The following is a 22,094-nucleotide window of genomic DNA, read 5'->3' on the forward strand; positions in this document are numbered from 1 at the left end:
CCTGATTGGAGTACAAACTTTTGAGGTTATATGTGATGCTAGTGATACGGTAGTGGGTGCTTTTAGGCCAAAGGAAGGATAAGATTTTTCGTCCCATTTACTTTGCCAGTAGAACACTAAATGAGGCTCAATTGAATTATGCCACAACAGAAAAAGAGTTACTGGCGGTAGTATTTGCATTTGATAAATTTCGTTCTTATTTGATAGGAACAAAGGTGACTGTTTTTACTGACCATGCAGCTTTAAAATACCTCTTAGCAAAAAAAGATGCTCGACCTAGATTGTTAAGATGGATTTTACTTCTGCAAGAATTTGACCTTGAGATAAAAGATAAAAAAGGAACAGAGAATCAGGTAGCTGACCATTTGTCTAGACTAGAAGACCCTCCCCTTGAGTTCAGCGAGATAAAAGAAGAATTTCCTGATGAACACATTTTTTCAGTTGACTCTGTTGTGACTCAACCACCCTGGTTCGCAGATATTGCTAACTACTTGGTTGGAAGATGGACACCCCAAGATCTCTCTTACCAGCAGAGAAAAAAGCTTATTTCTGATGCTAAGTATTATTTGTGGAATGAACCTTACTTCAAAATTTGTGCAGATAATATCATCAGGAGGTGTGTACCTGAAGAAGAGATGACCAAAATTTTGTATCACTGCCATGATGGAGCAATTGGAGGTCATTATGCTGCAAACCGTACGGCATTTAAAGTATTGGAGGCCGAATTTTTCTGGCCAACACTCTTCAAGGATGCCCGAGCATATGTTGCATAATGTGACAGGTGTCAGAAAACAGGTAATATCACTAAGAGAGATGAGATGCCATTACAATCAATACAGGTATGTGAAATATTTGATGTTTGGGGAATAGATTTCATGGGTCCTTTTCCTTCCTCTCATTCATTTGAATATATCCTTGTGGCTGTGGATTATGTATCAAGATGGGTTGAGGCCATCCCCACAAGGAAGAATGATGCTCATACAGTGTGTAATTTTCTTAGAAAAAATATTTTTACTAGATTTGGCACACCTCGAGTCATCATTAGTGATCAAGGGACTCATTTCATGAATAGGCAATTTTCTACTTTGCTATCAAAATATGGTGTGACTCACAAAACTGGAACACCATATCATGCTCAAACACAGGGTCAAGTTGAAGTTTCCAACCGCGAGTTAAAAAGAATTCTTGAAAAGACGGTTGGAATTTCAAGAAAAGACTGGTCTTTAAAATTATATGATGCACTATGGGCATACCGAACGACGTTCAAAACGCCAATTGAAACATCCCCATATAAATTAGTCTTTGGAAAGTCTTGCCATTTGCCAGTTGAACTAGAACACAAAGCTTTTTGGGCACTGAAAGCATTAAACTTTGAATTAACCTCTGCTGGTAAAAAGAGATTGTTTCAGGTTAATGAATTGGAAGAACTGAGGTTGGAAGCTTATGAAAATGCCACAATATTCAAAGAAAAAACAAAAATATGGCATGACAATTTGATCCGACAAAAAAGTTTCAAAATTGGAGATCAAGTACTTCTTTATAATAGCAGGCTGAGGTTATTTCTAGGGAAATTAAAATCTAGGTGGACAGGTCCTTATAATGTTACAGATGTTACTCCATATGGGGCAATTGAAATTCAACAGATCAATGGAGGAGACAAATTTAAGGTAAATGGTCACAGGTTAAAGTTGTATTTTGGAGGCCATTTTGAGCAACAACCATCGGTAACCTTGATAGCCTAATACATTCCGCTGTTAATAAGTCGAGCTGACGACATTAAACTCAGAACTACAATTTCCTTACCCGTAGCCATTGAGGGTGAAGCAATGGAGCCTCATAAATCCAACATAGATTTGAGTAATTAAATGTTAACTAATTGATCTGGTTGATATCCAGATTATTGTACAATCGGAACATCTCATGAAGGCCTCTACAAAAACAGAGTCACCTAAACAGGAGTAACTCCATGGTGATCGGTATGCCTAAGTGACCGGTTAGTTAACCATTTAATGATGCAATTCAAATGGTGGCACAGGTAAATTTTGGTTTATATTTAAACCCGGACCCCATGACTGATAAGGTCTAAAAGCTAGTCCACTCTATTGCACATAGAATATGTGTGGTCACAGTTTCTTTCAAGCTTTCTTCTGTGACTGTAAATTTGAAAGCTAAAAAGATTTTTTAATTTTCAAAATTTTTTAGTACTTCAAGTATATATATATTTTCTATAATGTTATAATAAACTTTTTCTTCTTAATGTTTGTGTCACTGTAGGTTTTTAATTAGTAAAATAAATTCTTTCTATTGTGCCCAAATATTAAGTTTTTTTTTCATTACCATATCAGTTCCATGCCTATGACTTTAATTTTGTGAAGGCAAAACTAGCATCTCCAACTCATAAGATCAAGGGAATTGAGAAATGTTATTATCACAAGAAGGCATACTCAATAATTTTTCTAGAACTTGCTCTAAATGTTCTTCGAGGCGAAATAATGGATGACACTGATTCTTGAAAGATGAAATTAGGCTTTCTTTGATACACCTTTTAGCCTCTTTTAGTTTATCCTCTCCAAGAAAAAAAAATGAAGCTTTTACCTCTTAAAACCTATCATTGAGCCTTTATCCTATTTTTTTTAAAAAACACCATGGTCTATAACCCCCAAAAAAGAAAAAAAAAGGAAAAAAGAGATGTATATTACTATTATAGTTATTACTTCTTCCAGTCATGATAAGTAATGTTTGTTAGAAAAAAAAAAGAAAGATGGTGCAAGGCACGAAAAAAAAAGAAGAAAAAAGAGAGATATAATGTATAAGTGTGTATATATTCTTATATCTCTTTATGTTGATGAAAGCATATACACACAACAAAAAAAATGGAATAATTAGTATCAAAGAACATTTGCTCCAAGCTGGAAGAAGAAAAGTCACTACAAAAAATATCTTTATCCTACCAGCCTGAAGCCTGACATTATAAGCCAAGAAAAAGTCCTAAATAGATTTCAAAAATCAGTGTTGAATCTATATTAGTGGAGATTAACATGAAGGGCAAGCCTATGGAAGAAGAATTGTGATATTCAAAACTTGTGATGATAAAGTTATCAATTTTGAAAGATTCAAGAGAAAAAGAATGCAAATTTTGTTCTTTTCAAAAGTAAAATCAGAAGCAAGGTAAAAGATCTGGTGAAGCTTAAAAGATTAATCATTTGGCATGATGAAGGAAGCTATTTTGAATAAATTTTCTATCCTACAAAGACCAAATATTTTGAAGAAAATGTTACAAAAAAAAGTATATGTATATATATTATCATTAGAAATATTTTTTTTTCCTCGAGGACGAGCAAAGATTCAAGTGTGGGGGAATTTGATGAATATAATTTATTCATATATTTTTATATGTAAATATTAAATATTTTAAATAAAACATGAATAAATATAGCATATTCTCCCATATTTTCTAACATACTTTGCAGGAGAAAGAGCATATGAAAATCAAAGAAAAGAAGCAAAAAAAAGTGGGAATTGAGTAGTCAACTGGGAATGAAGAAGCAAATGGACTAAAGAACCATAGTTGTGACGATAACAATTGGGAATGGAAATCACATAGTTGCAACTAGAGAACTATAGTTGAAACTATAGAACTATAGTTGAGACTATAGCCCTATCTTAGGCCAAAAAAACTCTATAAATAGAGAGTGCATGTTGGAAAGAAGACATCGAGTCTTGTTGGAAGAAATCACTTTATAGTCTCTCTTTGTCTTTAATATTTGCTACTAGTTGTTTTTATTTTAGAAGAATAATATTTCTTCATAAGTTCTTTATTCCTAAATTAGTTTTTATTACTTCGTAATGGAGTAACTTCTTTTGTTGGGATAGTTGATGAAGCTTGATATATATATATATTATAATACTATCTCAGTTTAATACATCCTTGTCTTGAAACTTTCTATTTTATGTTGTGCTATAATAATAGTTTTTAACTAATCATTGTTATCACTTCTATATATTTTATCTTTAAGTTACTCTCATATTAATTTTGTAATTCTCACGGAGCAAAATTAATATATAGTAACTATTGAATAAAATAGTGAAGTAAGAGCAATTATTAGCAAGCTATTATTAAAAGTTGATAATCTTGCTTGCCTTAATTTTAATTCTCACGGAGGAATTGTAGTCACAGGATTATTGATTTAGTAAAAATATTCTCACGAAATTTTTACTATCTTTTAGCACAATTCAGACCAGAAGATATTTCGGTTTAACTGTCACCAGTTTTAACTCAATTAATTACATAACCTCACGGAGTGTTATTAGTTGATTAATTTTTTATGAGATAAGATATAATTGTATTAGCAATAAGCAATTATCCTTTAGAGAAATACATGTATAAAGTGAGATTTTACTATAATATATTATCAAGTGAATTCAACGATTCCCAACTCTTTTAAATTATAAATCTTCCGGAAGTAATTGGTTTTTAAAGTAATTAACAAGCTTTAAACCTCACTCACTTTCCATCCAATTGATTCTCTCAAATAGTAGTTGAAATATTAAAAGTCTGTAGCATAGATGTTCCAATCTCTGTGGGATGATATCATAAACTATACTAGAATTTGACAAAGCACGAGCAGGAAAATCCTATACACATTGGCCTCGTCATTATCTTTCTTATTTACCTGTCATTACCTGTTTAATTGAGTAATTGTGCCCGAGGGGCAGATCTTCTATGCTTATCTGTTCTAATTGCTTTGCATTCAATTGCTTAACTGTTGAAAAGCCATTTTTGAAGAAGTTTTAAACTGAGCTAAGGTGCTTAAGAGATTTCACAGCTTCATTGCTTTCTTACTGGTTTTGTACTGCTTCTATACAGCATGTTGATGTACTTTTCGTGATTTCCTATCACTCAGTCTTCATTTATTTTTATTTCTCACTGAGTTGGAGTACTCACTTTACTCCCTGCACCCCTGTGTGCAGATTCGGGCGCTACAGGCCCTGGTACTGAGGGTTGATAGTTCTAGCAGGTCTTCGGAGATTTACTAGGTAGCTGCTTGGCGATTCGCAGCCCAGTGCAATCTCCCTCTATCTTATTTCCTTTCTGATTCAGTTAGGTAGTAGTGGAGTAGACTTTCAGACTTGTAGTATGATTTTAGATGCTCATGACTGGTGACACCCCGATGTCGGGCTGTGTTGGTTTTTAATTCCGCAAATTATACTGTTCACTAATATTTTGGGATTTTATTTTTGTTAAAGACTTAGTATTTATTATTTTAAATTACTTAAAGTGAATTGGAAGTGTGTCGGCTGGCCTTGTCTTCACGAGAGGCGCCATCACGGCCGGGTCCGGGTTTAGAGTCGTGACAGAAGATTGATAAAAAGTATTTTTCTTATCAAATATCACAAAAAATACTTTACAAACGAATTGGCTAAACACAAATGCTAATCTCAAAAATTAGTTTGATAGTTTTTTTAAAGATAAGTAGTTAATAGCAGTTTAGCCGAATGGGCTCTTAATATGAATCACACCAAAAGAAGCGGTCTTCCTGACCAACGTGAAGTACGTTTCTGAAAGAAAAGAGAAAAGAAATGATATTTCACATCCTATCAAAAAACTTAAATTATTAGAGAGCATACACTAGTTATATTATGTCTTAATAATTTTATATATCTCACTCCCATTTTATCATTTTAACCACAAATTTAGATTGTAGACTAAGTGCCCGTTTGGCCAAGCTATCAAAAACTACTTATTTTAAAAAGTATTTTTATTCAAAGGTGCTTTTCAAAAAAAACTCTTTAGACATTAGCAGTTTGTGTTTGGCCAATTCGTTTTAGAAATACTATTTACGATATTTGGTAGAGAATTATGTTTGGCCAATGTTTCCAAAAAGTATTTTTGAGTGTCAAATTACGTTAAAGGACAATAAAACATTAGCATTATTTAAAAAAGAGAAATCTTAAATATTTATAAAGAATGTAATTAACTTTTTATTTTTATGTAATTTATTAAAGTATAAAACATAATGTAGTATATATTAAGATTTTAATCAATATAAAATATAAGTATATAAAAGTAATAATATTAGTAGGAACACATGTTCTTACAAGTTGCATTGTATAAAAACACTATCAATTCTTGAGAAAAACAAATTAGGTAGTATTGCATTATGTAAACTATATTATATGCATGCACGCCAAGAAAATATATAAATAAAACTACAAAGTGAAGACCATAAAATATTGGTATACTAGAGAGAAAAAATCATACTTTACGAAGAAAGTGCTTGGATATGATGATTAGCCTTGTTATTTCAAAAAATAATAAGAGATGAAGAAAAGACAAACGGCGAAAGAGAAAAGAAGATATCTATTTATTCCAAATAGGAATAAGAGAATAAATTACGGTAAATATATATATAAAAAAAAAAAGGAAGAAGAAAGAGAGGGTAGAAAGAAAAAAAAGTAAAGTAACAATATTTTAATAGTAAGGTAAAATTAATAAGGGATGATTAAAGAAATATAATTTTAAAGTAAGGCAAAATTAATAAGGGATGATTGAAGAAATATAATTTTATAGTAAGGATATTTTTGTCTTACAAAAATTAATTTTCTGCTTCTGCTTCTTGGAAGAAGCTAGAATTTATAGCTTCTTCCTAAAAGTAGAAAAATTGCTTTTGCTGGTGCTCAAATGCACTTCTCTGTTTTGGCCAAACACCTTATATTTTCAAATAAGTATTATTTTGAGAAAAAAATACTTTTAACCTCTTAGAAGCTTGGCCAAATAGTCTATAAGACTATCTAAAGACAGTAATAAAATTGGGTTTATCACTAGAGTCACACTTAATTAACTACTTACATTAAGATTTAAGATTATTTAGAGTTCCAGAGGCTACAGCCTTTAATATTACACATGATGACATGACTATTTGTTATCTATTCAACTCGATACTTTTACAGCCCTCTGCAGACTTGAAAACATCAACTACTATGAAAAGCTAGTAAAAATAGTGGGCAAGTATTTAATTTTTTAGTTCACATTATGTAACTTAGTGATTAAGAGGACTAAACACAAAGTTATTATGTTTTTTCGTTCGGACAAAACTATAAAAATAGAAAGAACACTAGTTATATAAAAGACGTTCGTTTAATTTGGGAAAAAAAAATAATCAGAAATAGCCATATGAACAAAAACACCCCTAAAAATTTGGAAAAATTCCAGCATAATATGCTGGAGGTTGAATTTTTTACATATGAGATTCCAGCATAATGTGCTGGAGTTCCAACATAATATGTTGGAAGTTCATACGCATGAGCTCTAATGTCTAGCATATTATGTTGGAACTTTCCGTGTGCTAGAATTCCAACATAATATACTGGAAGTTTATACGCAGGACCTCTATAATCCAGCATATTATGATGGAACTCTACGTGTTTAAGTAAAATAATATCTATTTTTCAATTACTAATTCGACAATTTGCTTGACTGTGCTATTTTCACGTTTAATCTACCTCTTTTTATAAAACTGATTATAGATATAGAATAACAAACATGGTATGATGCTTACCAATTTTATTAAGTGATATACTCTATTAAAAGAAGGAAAAAATATATAAGAGAAAATAAATGATTATTATAGAGAAAAATGTTGATAAGAATTTTTAATTGATTTGATAGAATATAATGAAGTCTGTGTACTCTTCAATCTCCAACATTTGAAAATATATGTTTGTGGGTGATTGTGGAGGAGCAACATTTTCGTTCGGGAACTTATTGCCAATATAACTTTGCATTAACTTATACTATTGGGGGATTTGGCTCCTTTCTATTTCTCAATCTTTCCATTTTCCAAGTCCCTATTTAAATTTGGACACTTGTTCTAGTTACATATTAATGATCCAGATTTATTTAACTGACCACTAGCCTTAATCATAGTTAATTACCTTTATTTTAGGGGAAAAAGAATACTCTCTAACTTTAGGATGAAATCGTCATCTCCAAAAATTGAGAAATGTAGAGATTCAGAAATAGACACTGACAATATAATGAACTTTTTACACTATCAATACAGTTTAATTTGTTATTGGAAGTTAGCAATGTTATTTTAGGTTATTAATTCCAATTATTAATGGTAGCTACTACATATATTACTCCTTTAAATGATATGATAGCTTTTAAATTGTGTTACACTCTATTGATAATGTCACCCATACATTATCTATCAGATTTAACTTATTTATACAGACACGAACAATAGCGTTTGTAGTCTAACGGTTAATTGCCTTCCAAGCAATAGATCGGGGTTCGACTCCCGGCAGACGTATTCATTAACTGTTTTTGTACTGGGTTGTTGTTGTTGTTGTTATATACAAACATGTAAATTCTATTTTTCTCTCGATATATTTTAACATGTTATAGCATGTTATTTACTCCTTTTCATGTTACTACATTACACTTGAAACTATTTGAATAGTTTCGTGTCTTAATATTTTATCCCAATTATGTTTATGTCCAACGCTAGGAGTGGGCATAAGTCGGTTTGGTTGTCAATATTATCGGTTTTGCATATGCGTTATCGGTTTACAAATATGATAAACCGATAAGATATCGATTATCGGTTATTGGTTAATCAGTTATTGTCACGACCCAAATCTACCATGCAGTGATGGCGCCTGTCGTGAAACTAGGCAAGCCGACTCTTTTACCAAAATCAACCCGATATTTTAATTTAAAGATTACTTCAAGCTATTTAATTAATAAAACTTCATAAGATAAATCTGAATAACAAAGTGCGGAAAGAAAAGCCCGACATTGGGGTGTCACTAGTCATGAGCATCTACTAAGAACTGTCCAATAATACTAAGACTAATATAGTTTGGAAAACAACTAATAACATCTATAGGAAGATAGAGGGAGAAGAGCAGGGCTGCGATCGCCATGCAGCTACCTTGCTAACTCCAACAGAATCCGCGACGGATGAAATCAACACTCGCTAGCACGTCCAGCAACCCCTGGATCTGCACACAAGGTGCTGGGAGTAATGTGAGTACGCCAACTCAATAAGTAATAAAGGTAAATAAAGACTGAGCAGTAGTGACGAGCAGTAAAACACATAAAGTACACATTCATGAAATCTCAGTAAATACCACGTGCTTTCAAATCAATATGTGAGTCAAATCATCTCATTTAAAATCCAGTTTTCAGTAAAAATCATTTGAAGATATTTTTCAAGAGTTTCAACAGAGGCTCAATGCAAAAGAGAGTAAAAGCGATGAAAATCGTGAACAACCCCTCGGGCAAACATCGCTTAGAATAAGCCTCTCGGGCACCTCACAGTCACTCATATACAGCCCCTTGGGCATATCTCATATCACTTACTCAAGGTACCCGCGCTCACTGGGGTGTGCAGACTCCGGAGGGGCTCCTATAGCCCAAGCTCTATAACAAGCCACCTTGTGGCATAAATCAATCAGGCCCTCAGCCTCACTTAATCATGAATCAGTAACAACCTGCTGCAGCGCGTAGCCCGATCCCAAATATCCTCACAAAACAGGTCCTCGGCCTCACTCAGTCATAAACCTCTCAAGCCACTCGGGCTACCAGTAAAAACAGGGTGCTCAACCCAAAATAACATTTTATATGCATCAAAACGCGGTAATAAAGACTGAGTTATGAAATCAGTAAAACATAGTATGACTGAGCATAGATTTTCAGTCAAAATAGTGAGAGAATAATAAGTAAAGGCCCCTAAGGGTCCAAACAGCTCTGGCACAAGGCCCAAATATGGCATTCAGCCCAATTTATAGAAATTCTTTCTAAAACACATAAGTATCATATAGTTTCAGTCAAATACGCAACTTTATAGTTGCTACGAGACGGACCAAGTTACAATCCCCAATGGTGCACGCCCACACGCCCGTTACCTAGCATGTGCGTCACCTCAAAGTAGTAAAACGATGCAAAGTCAAATCCCTACTCCGCGATACCCTTGCCTCTCGAATCGGCCTCCAAACGTCCCGAATCTAACCAAAAAAAATACAATGCGATCAATATAGGCCAAGGAACCAATTCCACACGAAAAACTATTAAATTAGGCCATAATTCCGGAATTCACCCCAAACCCGGCCCCCGGACCCACATCTCGGAATCTGACAAAAATCACAAAAGTAGAAACCTCTTTCACTCACGAGTCTATCCATACCAAATTCATCAAAATCCGACATCAAATGGTCCCTCAAATCCCCAAATCAAACTCTCCAATTACCAAGCCCTAATCCCCTCAATTTCATCCCTAATTTCTACTAATTACATGCTTAAACAACTGAAAATTACCATAATCACGAGTATTGAGCTCAAGTAACTTACCTCAATGAAAACCCCCTTTATTCCCTCTTCAGAACTCTCCAAAAGCTCCAAGTCCGGATGAAAAATGGTGAAGAATGACCAAAATTCGCGAAGGGTTCCTTATATACCTTCTGCTCGGGCATCTCGCACCTGCGGCCCCTTTTTATGCATCTGCGCGACCGCACCTGTGGTCCAAGCGTCGCACCTGCGGAAATCTCTTATCCGCCAAAAACCGCTTCTGCGGTCCATTACTCGCACCTGCGGCCTCGCAGGTGCGCTCTACCCATCGCACCTATGGTTCGTGCCTTCCTTAGCCTTGGCTGCTTCTGCAGCTGCTTTTCCGCATCTGCGAGCCCGCACCTGCGGTCCCCTCTCCGCAGGTGCGGTTATGACAGCTGAGTGAAAACTTCAGCATTCCTCAAATTTCAACCTTGTTCCGTCAATCACCCGAAATCAACCCGAGGCCCTCGGGACCTCTACCAAACATACCAACGAGTCATATATCATCATACAAACATAGTCGAACCTTCGAAACACCCAAAACAACATCAAAACACCAATTCACCCTTGGATTCAAGCCTAAGAACTTCTAAACTTCCAAATTTCGCAAACGACGCCAAAACCTGCTAAATCACCTCCGAATGACTTGAAATTTTGCACACACGTCACAAATGACGTCACGGACCTACTCCAACTTCCGGAATTCTATTCCGACCTCGATATCAAAATTTCCACTGCCGACCGAAAATCGCCAAATTTTCATTTTCGCCAATTCAAGCCTAGTTCTACCACGGACCTCCAAATTACATTCCGGACGCGCTCCCAAGTCCAAAATCACCTAACGGAGCTAACCGAACCATCAGAATCCGCATCCGAGATCGTTTACACATAAGTCAATATCCGGTTGACTTTTCCAACTTAAACTTCTAAATAGGAGACTAAATGTCTCATTCCACACCGAAACCACTCCGGACCCGAACCAACCAACACAATACGATGAAATACAGCTGAGGAGCACATAAGGAAGCAGAAATGGGGGCAATAGGGCTATAACTCATGAAACGACCGGCCGAGTCGTTACAATTATTGACCATTATCGGTTAGGTTATCGATTTACTCGATAAGATAACTCAATCTAGAGTTAAGCAAAAAAAAGAAGACAATTCACTGGAGTTAAGCAAAAAAGAGAAGAATTCACATATAGTATACACAACTAATATTTGAAGCATGCTTCATTTTGACAAATTCAAGACCTGTGCAATCTCAAAAATTGATACTACAACTCCACAAGCATTCCATCTCCAATTCGCTGGAAATAGAAGTTAACAGGAACATAAATAACAATCTTTTTGTTTCCTGCCAAACCATAATCAAGAGATCAATGTCTTTTTTCAGAGTCTACTCGTAGCAAGAGCAACAAGAGTACTAGTAATTCAATAGTTGTCCAACCACAACTGAAATAGTACTAATTCTTATTGGATTATCGGTTAACCCATTAAGAAATTGGCAAACCGAGGCCCAAACCGATAACCCAATAGTGAAAAAATATTATACCGAACCGTTAACCCAATAAGCTTTTTTCGGTTTGGGCTATCAGTTATACCCGATATATTCCCAGCCCTATCCAACGCATTCATTAATTATTTTTCTACTGGGTTGTTGTTGTTGTTGTTATATACAGACATGTAAATTTTGTTTTCCTCTCAATATATTTTAACCTGTTAATTATTTATTCCTTTTCAAGTTACCACATTACACTTGAAACTATTGAATAGTTTCGTGTCGTAAAATTTTATCCCAATAGTGTAAAATAACTATATATTTTCAGTGCAAGAAAAGTTAATCTCTCATGTGTCTGTCCAACAATATGCAAAGTCTTAGCATATTCATATGCATGTCTTCCTTAACAGGAATATCTATTTTAGTAATTCTTTACTTTGCAAAATTTTCCTATTTTGTTCTCTTTCAAATTTGGAATGTTAATCTTCACAGGAACAAGAGGCACAGTACAACCAGCAAGCAGGTCCTAATCATAGCCGAAGGCGGAACTATGCAATACTGGAAGGGATCACCGGCACCCGTAAAGTTCGGCAAAAATTTCATGTATACATGTATATGTCTTTAGAAAATAGTGATGTATTAGTAATGGACAGCTGTATACAAAGCAGATTTTGGTTGAATCTAAAAGTGCACCCCCTGACCTTTAAATCCTGGGTCCGCATCCTTAATCATAGCTATAGATGAGAACAAAAAGAAAACAAGAAAAAAGAAGACAACATTCTCACTAGCTAATGTAGCTATCCATTTTCTGAAGAGAACTCCTTCTGCAGCTGGACCAATATTCAGCCACAAGTTTAGCAAAAGAAGAATTGGTTTGCATGAGTCTTGAGGGCTGATCATACTCCACAAGTTTCCCTACACCAATACCAAATTTGCATTAATATCTTGTTAATCATTTCTAAAATAAAACAGTAAGATTGAAACTGATGCTCCAACTTTACAACTTAAAGAAACATACCAAAAGAGAGGACCATGACCATATCGCTGTCTATCACAGTAGGAACTCGGTGAGCAACAGTTATTACTGTGCAGTTTGAGAATTCTTCTCTAATAATTCTTTGCAGAATGGCATCAGTGGCCGAGTCGATAGAGGCAGTTGCTTCATCCAATACTAGAATTCTGTTCCTCCTCAAAAGGACCCTGCCTAAACAGAAGAGCTGTCGTTGCCCCATACTCCAGTTTTCGCCTTCATCACTGACTGTTGAAAGTGAACTCAAACATAATAAGGTACATTCGAAAAGATAATAATTGTTACGTTTGTTGAAAATTTTACTCACCGGAGGAGTCTAGCAAGTTTGGCAGTGTACTAATGATAGCCTTAAGCTGGCATTTCTCTAGAGCCTGTAAACCAGATACCAAATAAATTAATAGAGTATGAAGCTGCACATGTACTGTTCAAAGGAGCATATGAGAAAGTATTGTGAATTTTTGATAGAATTGTGTCTGATTTTACCTTCCATATCTCATCATCAGAGTAGAGGCCTAAAGGGTCCAAATTTGTTCGAATGCTCCCCTTGAAAAGTGTTGGTTCTTGAGGGATGATGCTAAGTTTTGACCTTAAATCCTTGAGGCCTATAGAACAAATGTTAATACCGTCTATGATAACTTGCCCACTGTAAGGCTCTACTAAGCGAAATAGAGCGCTTATAAGTGTTGTTTTGCCGCTTCCTGTCCTTCCTACAACTCCTACTCTAGTCCCCTCGCTGAAAGTGCAAGTTATCCCTTTGAGAACTAACGGAGCATTTGGACGATATCTGATCTGCAACGGACCAAGAGCTATAGTGGTTAGATATCTCCAAGTTTTCAGTTTCACAACATTTGTTAGATGATAATTGGATATATATGTAAGATTACACGTTGTAAGTACCCCCACCTTTAGATCTAACAATTCTATTCTACCCTTGGTAGGCCAAGAAGATGGTGGCCTATTCTCTTCCACAATTGCTGGAGGTTCGGGAGGTATATGCATGAACTGTTTGATCCTTTCAGCCGAAATCACATAGTTAGCTAAGCTGCTATACCATCGGCTTAAGAAAACTTGAGTATTGGTAAGTACCAACGCATAAGAAAGAGAAAGTCCGATAAGACCTGAATGGAATGAAGAAAAAAGCTATCAACAACAAGAGCATAGGAAACCAGGAAACACCTCCATTGAAAGATGTTAATATCAATTAGCACAAAATATTAGCATGAGTACCTGTAGAGACAAAACCCTTTGGGATCAAAACTAGGAGAAAAGCAGCAGTGAATAGGGTGAGGTTTTGAAGTGCTTCAGTTCTAAAAACTAACCACTCCATTGCTCCATTGGAGCAGAAAAATACTTTTGCATCTGCATCGACAAGTTTTAGGTAGTTTTGGAAGAATCTGTCGACTGCTCCAAATGCTCTTATTGTGGCAACTCCAAGTGATGTCTCAGTTGCATAATTCATAACAGGAGCCTTTGTTGTCCCGTTGATCCTCATCAGCTCCTTGGCAGAAGGTTGATAATGTTCCTTCAGATAAAGAGGAAATATTTCAAATTAACAACTTTGTCATTGCTTTAGGTAAGAGAAGAAGTAGTATTTTGGAGAGTCCGTGCAACATAGGTATTTTAGAGGAAAGCAATTTCACCTGGACATATTTTGAGCCGACAGTAGCAACAATGCCCACAAGGAGAACCTGCCATGTCACTGAGGCCATAATGCCGATTATTGCAAGCAATTCTATTCCAGCAGCCATCACATACGCATAGGAGAATGGCATGTCAAAATCTAATACACTCACATTCTATAAGTTGTTCAAAGGAAACGACAGTGTTTTTCAACAAATTAAAGTCTTACTCGGATCAATATCCGCCCAACTGGAGTAGAGTCGAAGAAGAGCATGGGAGCATTGAAAATGGAATTCGTGAAACCAGAAAAAAAGGCTTTAGAAGCTTTTAAACCGAGGAGAGCTGCAAATAGAGATCTGAGATACACAAAAAATGCACTAACTAGTGATATTAAAGTATAGACACCAATAACCATGATATGGCTAAATTTAGGACTTTGAATTGCAATTGCAAGCCAGTAACTTGCAGCGGCCTGAAAAGCAACAAACCCGGCCTGGGTAAGTATGTTGTAACAAAGGAAAAGTGATCCTTTGGAGATTACAACATAGTCTAGGAAGAGCTTCCACATAGCAGTTTCAGTTTCCTTTTCTTCCTCCTCTGTCAATTGTATTCCCGGCTTTAAGGAAACCTCTTTTTGGCTGTTTACTTTTACAATGTAAGGCTTCTCAGTCTCTTCGACTTCATTTCCAAGTCCTGTATAAGGTTCATGTTCATCTTTAAAGGCCAGAGGATCAAGTCCAGCTACAGCATCTGTGTGAGCGTTCACAAGCTGCTCAAAGGCCATCCCGGACATCAATAGCTCATTATAACTTCCTGATTGAGTAATTTGTCCGCTCTCCATTACCTGGATAAATAATTGACACAAAGCGATTAATGAATAAGAGCCGGAAAGAGATTCTAACTAGTTAAAGTTAGTTACCAGAATTTTGTCGACCTCAGAGAGGAACTCCACTTGATGAGTAACAAGAATGACTGTTTTATTCTTCAGAGCAGTCATAACACAGTCCTGCAATTATGTTCAAAATACTACTAGAGTATGTTACTTTGGTCAGTCAAAGTTGACACACATGATACTAATTTTTCACAGTTAACCTCACATTAAAAAGAGTTGATGCTGTATGTGCATCTACAGCGCTAAAAGGATCATCAAGAATATAGATATCAGCATCACTATACACAGCTCGAGCAAGCTGAATCCGCTGCTTCTGTCCTCCACTCATATTGAGCCCTCGCTGACCTATCTCCGTGAGGTCACCATAGGCAAAACTGTCGATATCTTTGTCTAGAGCAGATACCTTAACCGCCTCATGATACTTGTTTTCGTCCACTGACCTCCCAAATAGTATATTATCTCGGACTGTTCCACTCTGGATCCAAGCAGTTTGAGAGACATAAGCGATGGATCCAAATACATGTACCTAGAAACAATTGCAAGGAGAATTGAAGTCACTTAATTATCGGAGATATTTCATATAAATATCTTGATATGATGACTCACTGTTCCTGCGGTTTTTGGTATTTCTCCAAGTATGGCATATAGAAGAGATGATTTCCCAGCTCCAACTGGCCCACAAACTGCAAGCTTCTGTCCTCTTTTTGCTTGAAAATTTAAATTTTTAAGCACTGCATCAGGCGACTGCGGATCCCAGGTGAAATGACCACCTACTATACAAACACTATGATCTGAATCCCCCAAAGAAGATGTCATTACATCCTCTGGTTTGATCTCAGATTCAAGTAGGAAACTATTGATCCTATCAAAAGAAACTTTGACTTGAATCAAAGCTGAAAGAGCCTCGGGTATCATTCTAACAGGTTCTGACATGCACCTCAACGCCGCCAACACAGTGAAAATCGTAGCAGCATCAAATGGGGCACTCCCCAAAAGGACAAGCCCCAAAAAGATGAAACACGAGACGATAGTTGGGGACATCCAATACAGTAAAGTGCCATAAGCCTTCTTAATCTGAATTTCAGCCAACCACTTAAATTCATTCTCTCGATGCGAGCCAATTGAGTTCTTGAAGTTTTCTTCCCAGGATTGCAACTTGATTATCTTCATACTATTAAGAATCTCAGACATACACCTCAGTCGTTTATCTTGAGCAATCATAAATTCAGACTGACATTTCTGAAGTAACTTTGCAAATGGCACATTCAGCAACCCACAGATAACGAGGGGCACTAAACCTGGAATTGCCCCAAGTCCTACAACCCCGAAAAGAACAATAACAGCTAAAAATATTTGCAGGCCAAAGCCCCATGCGCTGTGAAACCACATCGGAGATTCTCCCATTCGGTAAGCATCCACAGCAATGTAGTTCACTATCTCCCCAGTTGAGTGCCTATGCCTTCCTAAACTTGAGAGCTTGAGCTGTTTCTTATAAACTGCCACCATCAGAGCTGATCTCATTCTCATACCAATCCTCCTCGAATAGAAAAGGAAATGTCGGGAAGAGAGAGAGTCAACAACCTTGTCAACAACCAAGCACCCCACTAATAGAACACCTTCAAGAAAGGTTCTTCTCTCGCGACTTGAATAAGCCACAAATGCATATAGCATCAACGGAGCAATTACAACAGCAAAAATCCTGACAAGTACTAATGCTCCAGCAATAACCATTTGTTTCCGGTAAACTCTTACTATGGCCTTAATGAGTAAGTTCTCTGAATTGTTCTGATGCTTCTCCCTTTGGAGTGCTTGCCACTCACGGGAAAGTTGCTCGTATGCTAAGATCGCTTCATCCTCAGATCCTAGACAAGGAATGTCTTCAAGAGCTAATGTTTTCGAGTTTCCTAGGCGAAGCAAACCATTTACCCAAGAAAATGACAACTTGCTAAAAAGACTGGCCTGTCTTATACTAATTTGGTTGTGATGAGGTTGATCAACTAGTAGAGGTTCTAATAAATTCAGTTTTGAAGAGGATTGAGAAATGATGTGATAAAAGGTAGTTAAGGCAGAAAGGAAAATCAAGAAAGACACTAGACACGTCACCACTTCCAGAGCCGGGATGCTGTGTGTTTTTATGGAAACTTCAATATTGAGAGTGGAAATCAACACAAAGAAAATGACCCACCAAGCTGATATCAAGATTTGCATCCATTTGGATCCTTGAACAAGCAATGATACAGTTAAACTAATCCAAATCAATCCCCGAACAACATATTGTAACCAACTTAAATGACTAACACCACCATCTTTACTACTATTAAGTTCCCATAAACCAAGACCAAAATACACAATGCTTACAACAGCACAACAAACAGAAATTCCTAGAGTTTTCCAATCCCTCCTATAACCACAAAAAATTCTAATTTTTCTCACACAAGTTACAAGTAAGACAAGAAGGAAAAGAAAGACTAACAAAAGATTCAAGGCATCTACTATTGCTCTGTGGATGCATAATGAACCCCAATTGAATTCTCCTGCAGTATCATTGTATTCAAATATATGATAAGCCATCAACAACAACAACAGCACAAGTGGGGTGTGAGAAGGGTAGTGTGCACGCCCGACTTTACCCGATAGACCCTCGGCTCACAAAAAATATATGATATGCCATCATATTATGAAAACAGACAAGAAGATAAAAAAAGGCATTAATACAAAATGAACTTGCTGGAGAACAGAGGCGCATCTAACATGATGGTTCAACCTCTCTAAGTCTAAGGTCGGTAACACTAAACTCATTGTGCTTTTGAAAACGTAGTGATTTTTGATCGAAAAGTTGAACCCAAGTAACAAGATTCTAAAACACAAACATTTATCTTCGTAACAATACTTCACTCTATAACAGTTTCCTTTATTTAAGAGCCAGCAACAATATAATGGAAAGAGTTACTAAAAATCAAAGATGCAGTTAGTTGGTTCAAATGGAAACTAAGATGTTAACAGAGCAAAGAAAATACAAGGAATAAAATAGTATACCAAGTTGAACAGCACGTGGAGAAGCCATTGTTTAGAGGGATGCCTATTCATATGCAAATTAAACCTACAGCTACCTATATATATTTGAGATGTACATATTTATACTAGGATTTATTTATAGTATTTATTAATAGTAATAAATAATTTTATAATACGTGATAGGAGCACGGCAAAGAGACGGCAAGAACAAAACCACTAATTTTATGTAAGTGGTGATGATAATGAGAATGCAATATGAGGAGTATAAATGTTTGTATTGTTCTATTCTGTTTGCTCTGAATCAGTCAGCTGACACAGCTTCACGTGATCTTTTTTCCTATTGCCGATTTTCTTCATTTTTTTCTCAATTCTACAAAGTTTCAACAAATTAAATATAACAGTTGGGTGTGCAACTAAAGTCTCACGTTGGTAGCTTAAATGATTGGCCCAAAGTGGGTAATATCACACTATGTTAAGAGTATCAATGGGCCGTTTTAGAGCCCAACAACTAGTATCAGAGCCCAAATTCAGCGGGACAAGTATGGTGAAGGCGGGATGATGGTGTGGGGCTCGATTTCTTTAACCCTTGGCTTTGGTTGCCAAAAATACTCTGGCAATGTTGGTGGCATATAGTGAATCTCGAAAATTGACCCGTGGATCGTAGTAATGGGCCACGTGAAACTTAGTTTGAGGGGGAGACCCGTGAATCGTGATAGTGGACACGCAAAACTTAGATCGAGGGGGAGATTGTTGGGTGTGCGAACAAAGTCTCACATTGATAGCTGAAATGATTGGAAATCGACATATAAGGTATAGAGATTTCTTATTGGTGTGGCCGGGCTTGATGCAAAGCGGCAATATGACACCATGTTAAGAGTGTCATTCGACTTTTTTAACCCAACAATACATTTCATTTTTTCAGCTTTAGAAGCTAAGAAAATCTCGTTAAAAGCAGAAACTAAGACTGTGAAGGTTATTTTCACTAGTTTCAAAGGCTTAATTGACCCGATATTAATGAGGTGTTTGAATCTCAATCTTATTCTATAAGAATTTGGTTGTATTACCTTTTTATTGAACAAGATAAAACAGCCTTGCTTTTTCTTTAATTTCAGAAAATTATAAAAAAGAAAATATTTTTCTTTGAAATTGTAGGTCACTCTGCAATCACTTTTGGGTATTACAAGATTGATTAGGCACAAATATCAAGTTAATGGAATTGTGAATGTGAAATGTCAATTATATTTTGTCCAAGTCGAAATATATTATTATTAAACTCTATTATTAATGTTTTGTCCTACATGCAATCTACTTATTTTATCTAAGTCAAAATGTCAATAAAAGAAAATAAATATTATTAAAATGCAGCCCGGTGCACTAAGCTCCCGCTATGTGTGGGGTACGAAGAAGGGCCGGACCACAAGGATCTATAGTACGCGGCCTTACCCTATATTTCTGCAAGAGGTTATTTTCACGGCCTGAACCTGTGACCAGCAACTTTATCATTTACATCAAGACTCCCCTTTAAAATAAACTCTATTATTAATGTTTATTGTAATCTACTTAACTACTACCTACATGCAATTCTACAAGTGTTTTGCATGACATCAGAAAGAAACCAAAAAAGAAAGAGAAAAAACAATAAAAAGCTTCTTCTCTAGACCGACAAGAGTAAAATAAAAAAATTAAAAATTGGCGAGGTTGGAACTTTTTTATCGGTTAAGTTTAGGATTATATGATAAGAAAAATTAGCTAAGAAAATGACAATAGTTACACTAAATAAAAAATCTGTCATATATTGCATGAGAATAGCCACGTTGTAAAGGAAGAAGCATAACTCAAAGACATCCCAACAACCTAATTGGCCATTTGTTCCTTTTATCCATTTAATAACAAAAAAAAAAATGAAGGAGTAGAAGTATATATACGGTCAAACTTTTCTATAACAGTTTGTTTTGATATTTTTTGGCTGCTATAGTGAAGTGTTGTTATAGAGGATATGTATTTTAACATATAGTAAATGAATATTATATAGGGATATTATTATAAAGAGGTCCAACAACACTAATATCGTAGAAGAATGCTAATAAAATTAAGTCACCTAAAAGATACATATTGGTAATGGTAACGGTTTATAATAAGTGAAATCATACAATATATATGTAAACGAGTGCAATGTGTATGTGCGGAGCTACATAAGTATTCTGCTTCTAAAGAAATCTCTTGCGTAATGTATATATTTAAGCAGCTATTTTTAATTTAAGAGAATAAATGGGCGACTTTTTGGTTAACAAGGATCTTTGCACAAATAATCAGTCGAATTTATTATTTATTTTTTTAGTCGATATACATAAATTATATACAAATTATACATAATTATATACATATTATATATAAATTATATATCTGCATACGGTTAAAATTGGCTTGCCTGATTTTGCTAATTTAATCGAGACCAGGAGATCACATCGAGGTCAACCTCGCAATGGATCGGGCTATAGCACGAAGACGAGGTGTCGAGTTCAAGAATCGAGATGTCCGTCGAGACCGAGGCCAGCAATAACGGAAAGACGAGATATCCGTAACTGATCAAAGATCACGGCGGAAATCCAAGAACAGATCAAATCAAGGGAGGTTATTTGTACCAATCATGTGATTTACTTCCGTAATTAGAATTGTACCATAATTAGGATTCCTCTAGTATATAAAGGGGAGTCCCCATCATTTGTAAAGGACCTTACATTCACGAATATCAAAGCAATATAATATTTCTCAGCTAACTTTCTTGTTCATGAGCTTATTGTGCCTTTAACTATTCTTGCGTAACTAGCTCGATGGTGTCCGAGCTCGAGGGCTCTGTCCAAACGCTGGTTCGCTTTATATTATTGTCAATTTGCATCATTTATCTTTACGTTTATCAATTGATATTAAGTGGAATCACTTATCCTTAATACCACATTATAAGTTTAATTGTTACTCAATTATTAGGGTAAACAGTTTGGCGCCCACCGTGGGACTAAGGATAATAATGATTGCTTAATATTTTAACCTTCATAATACACACTGCTTTTACGCTTGTTCTCGCGAGTATTTTTGAATTCAGGAATCAACATGTCAAACTCTCAAGCAGTACGCACTCACACTGATACCAGCCTTGGTATTCATGGCGAAAACGAACACGTAGCAGCCCTGGGAAACGGAGTGCCTCCAATCAATCACGACGCACCACAGGCCGTAGATCTGGTTGATGTCAGTTCTCGTGTCATCATTCATGGAGATTTAGGCGTCGACCCTGAAAATAGCGTCCGCAGAGACGCCTGGGCAGCCGATCAGAATGCACAAAATGGTGAAGAAGGCGGAATTAGCCTTCGAATGATATTTGACATGCTACAAACTCAGCAGTTTGACATGCTACAACTCCAAAATCAGAATCGAGCCCCAAGGAGAATCGAACTCGATACATCACAGGAAGTTGTTCATAGGGTCGAACCCGTACAGGAGAAATTGAACGATAATGGATCGGGAACTGATCCCGCCATCATGAAGATGCTTAAGGAGCTCACTAAACGGATTAAATTGGGAGAAAAGAAGATCGAGGCTAATGATAAAAAGGTAGAAACGTACAACTCCCGAGTTGATCAAATACCGGGGGCACCCCCAATTCTGAAGGGTTTGGATTTGAAAAAGTTCGTACATAAGCCTTT

At 36.1% G+C, this 22,094-nt stretch overlaps 1 protein-coding gene across 1 annotated transcript; it reads right to left on the minus strand.

Moving 5' to 3' along the window:
- Positions 1 to 12,422: 12,422 nt before the first annotated feature.
- LOC109216076 (ABC transporter C family member 8) lies at positions 12,423 to 18,600 on the minus strand. Its single transcript, XM_019380203.1, has 11 exons — positions 15,985 to 18,600; positions 15,584 to 15,904; positions 15,406 to 15,492; positions 14,716 to 15,330; positions 14,507 to 14,662; positions 14,094 to 14,388; positions 13,770 to 13,984; positions 13,350 to 13,655; positions 13,174 to 13,237; positions 12,855 to 13,094; positions 12,423 to 12,751 (listed from the first exon to the last, which is right to left on the minus strand). Exons 1-11 carry the CDS (start codon positions 17,947 to 17,949, stop codon positions 12,621 to 12,623), a joined length of 4,395 nt encoding a protein of 1,464 aa, XP_019235748.1. The 5' UTR covers positions 17,950 to 18,600; the 3' UTR covers positions 12,423 to 12,620.
- Positions 18,601 to 22,094: the final 3,494 nt, after the last annotated feature.

This window comes from Nicotiana attenuata, unplaced genomic scaffold (assembly GCF_001879085.1).
Source record: "Nicotiana attenuata strain UT unplaced genomic scaffold, NIATTr2, whole genome shotgun sequence".
Lineage (NCBI taxonomy): Eukaryota > Viridiplantae > Streptophyta > Magnoliopsida > Solanales > Solanaceae > Nicotiana > Nicotiana attenuata.

Bases quoted from the DNA above. Each gene is read 5' to 3' on its own strand.
- LOC109216076 (XM_019380203.1), bottom strand. From the start codon at position 17,949: ATGGCTTATCATATATTTGAATACAATGATACTGCAGGAGAATTCAAT. The intron at 15,905-15,984 runs GTGAGTCATCAT...AATTGTTTCTAG, and splicing joins TACCAAAAACCGCAGGAACA to GTACATGTATTTGGATCCAT. The intron at 15,331-15,405 runs GTAACTAACTTT...TTATTTATCCAG, and splicing joins CTGAGGTCGACAAAATTCTG to GTAATGGAGAGCGGACAAAT.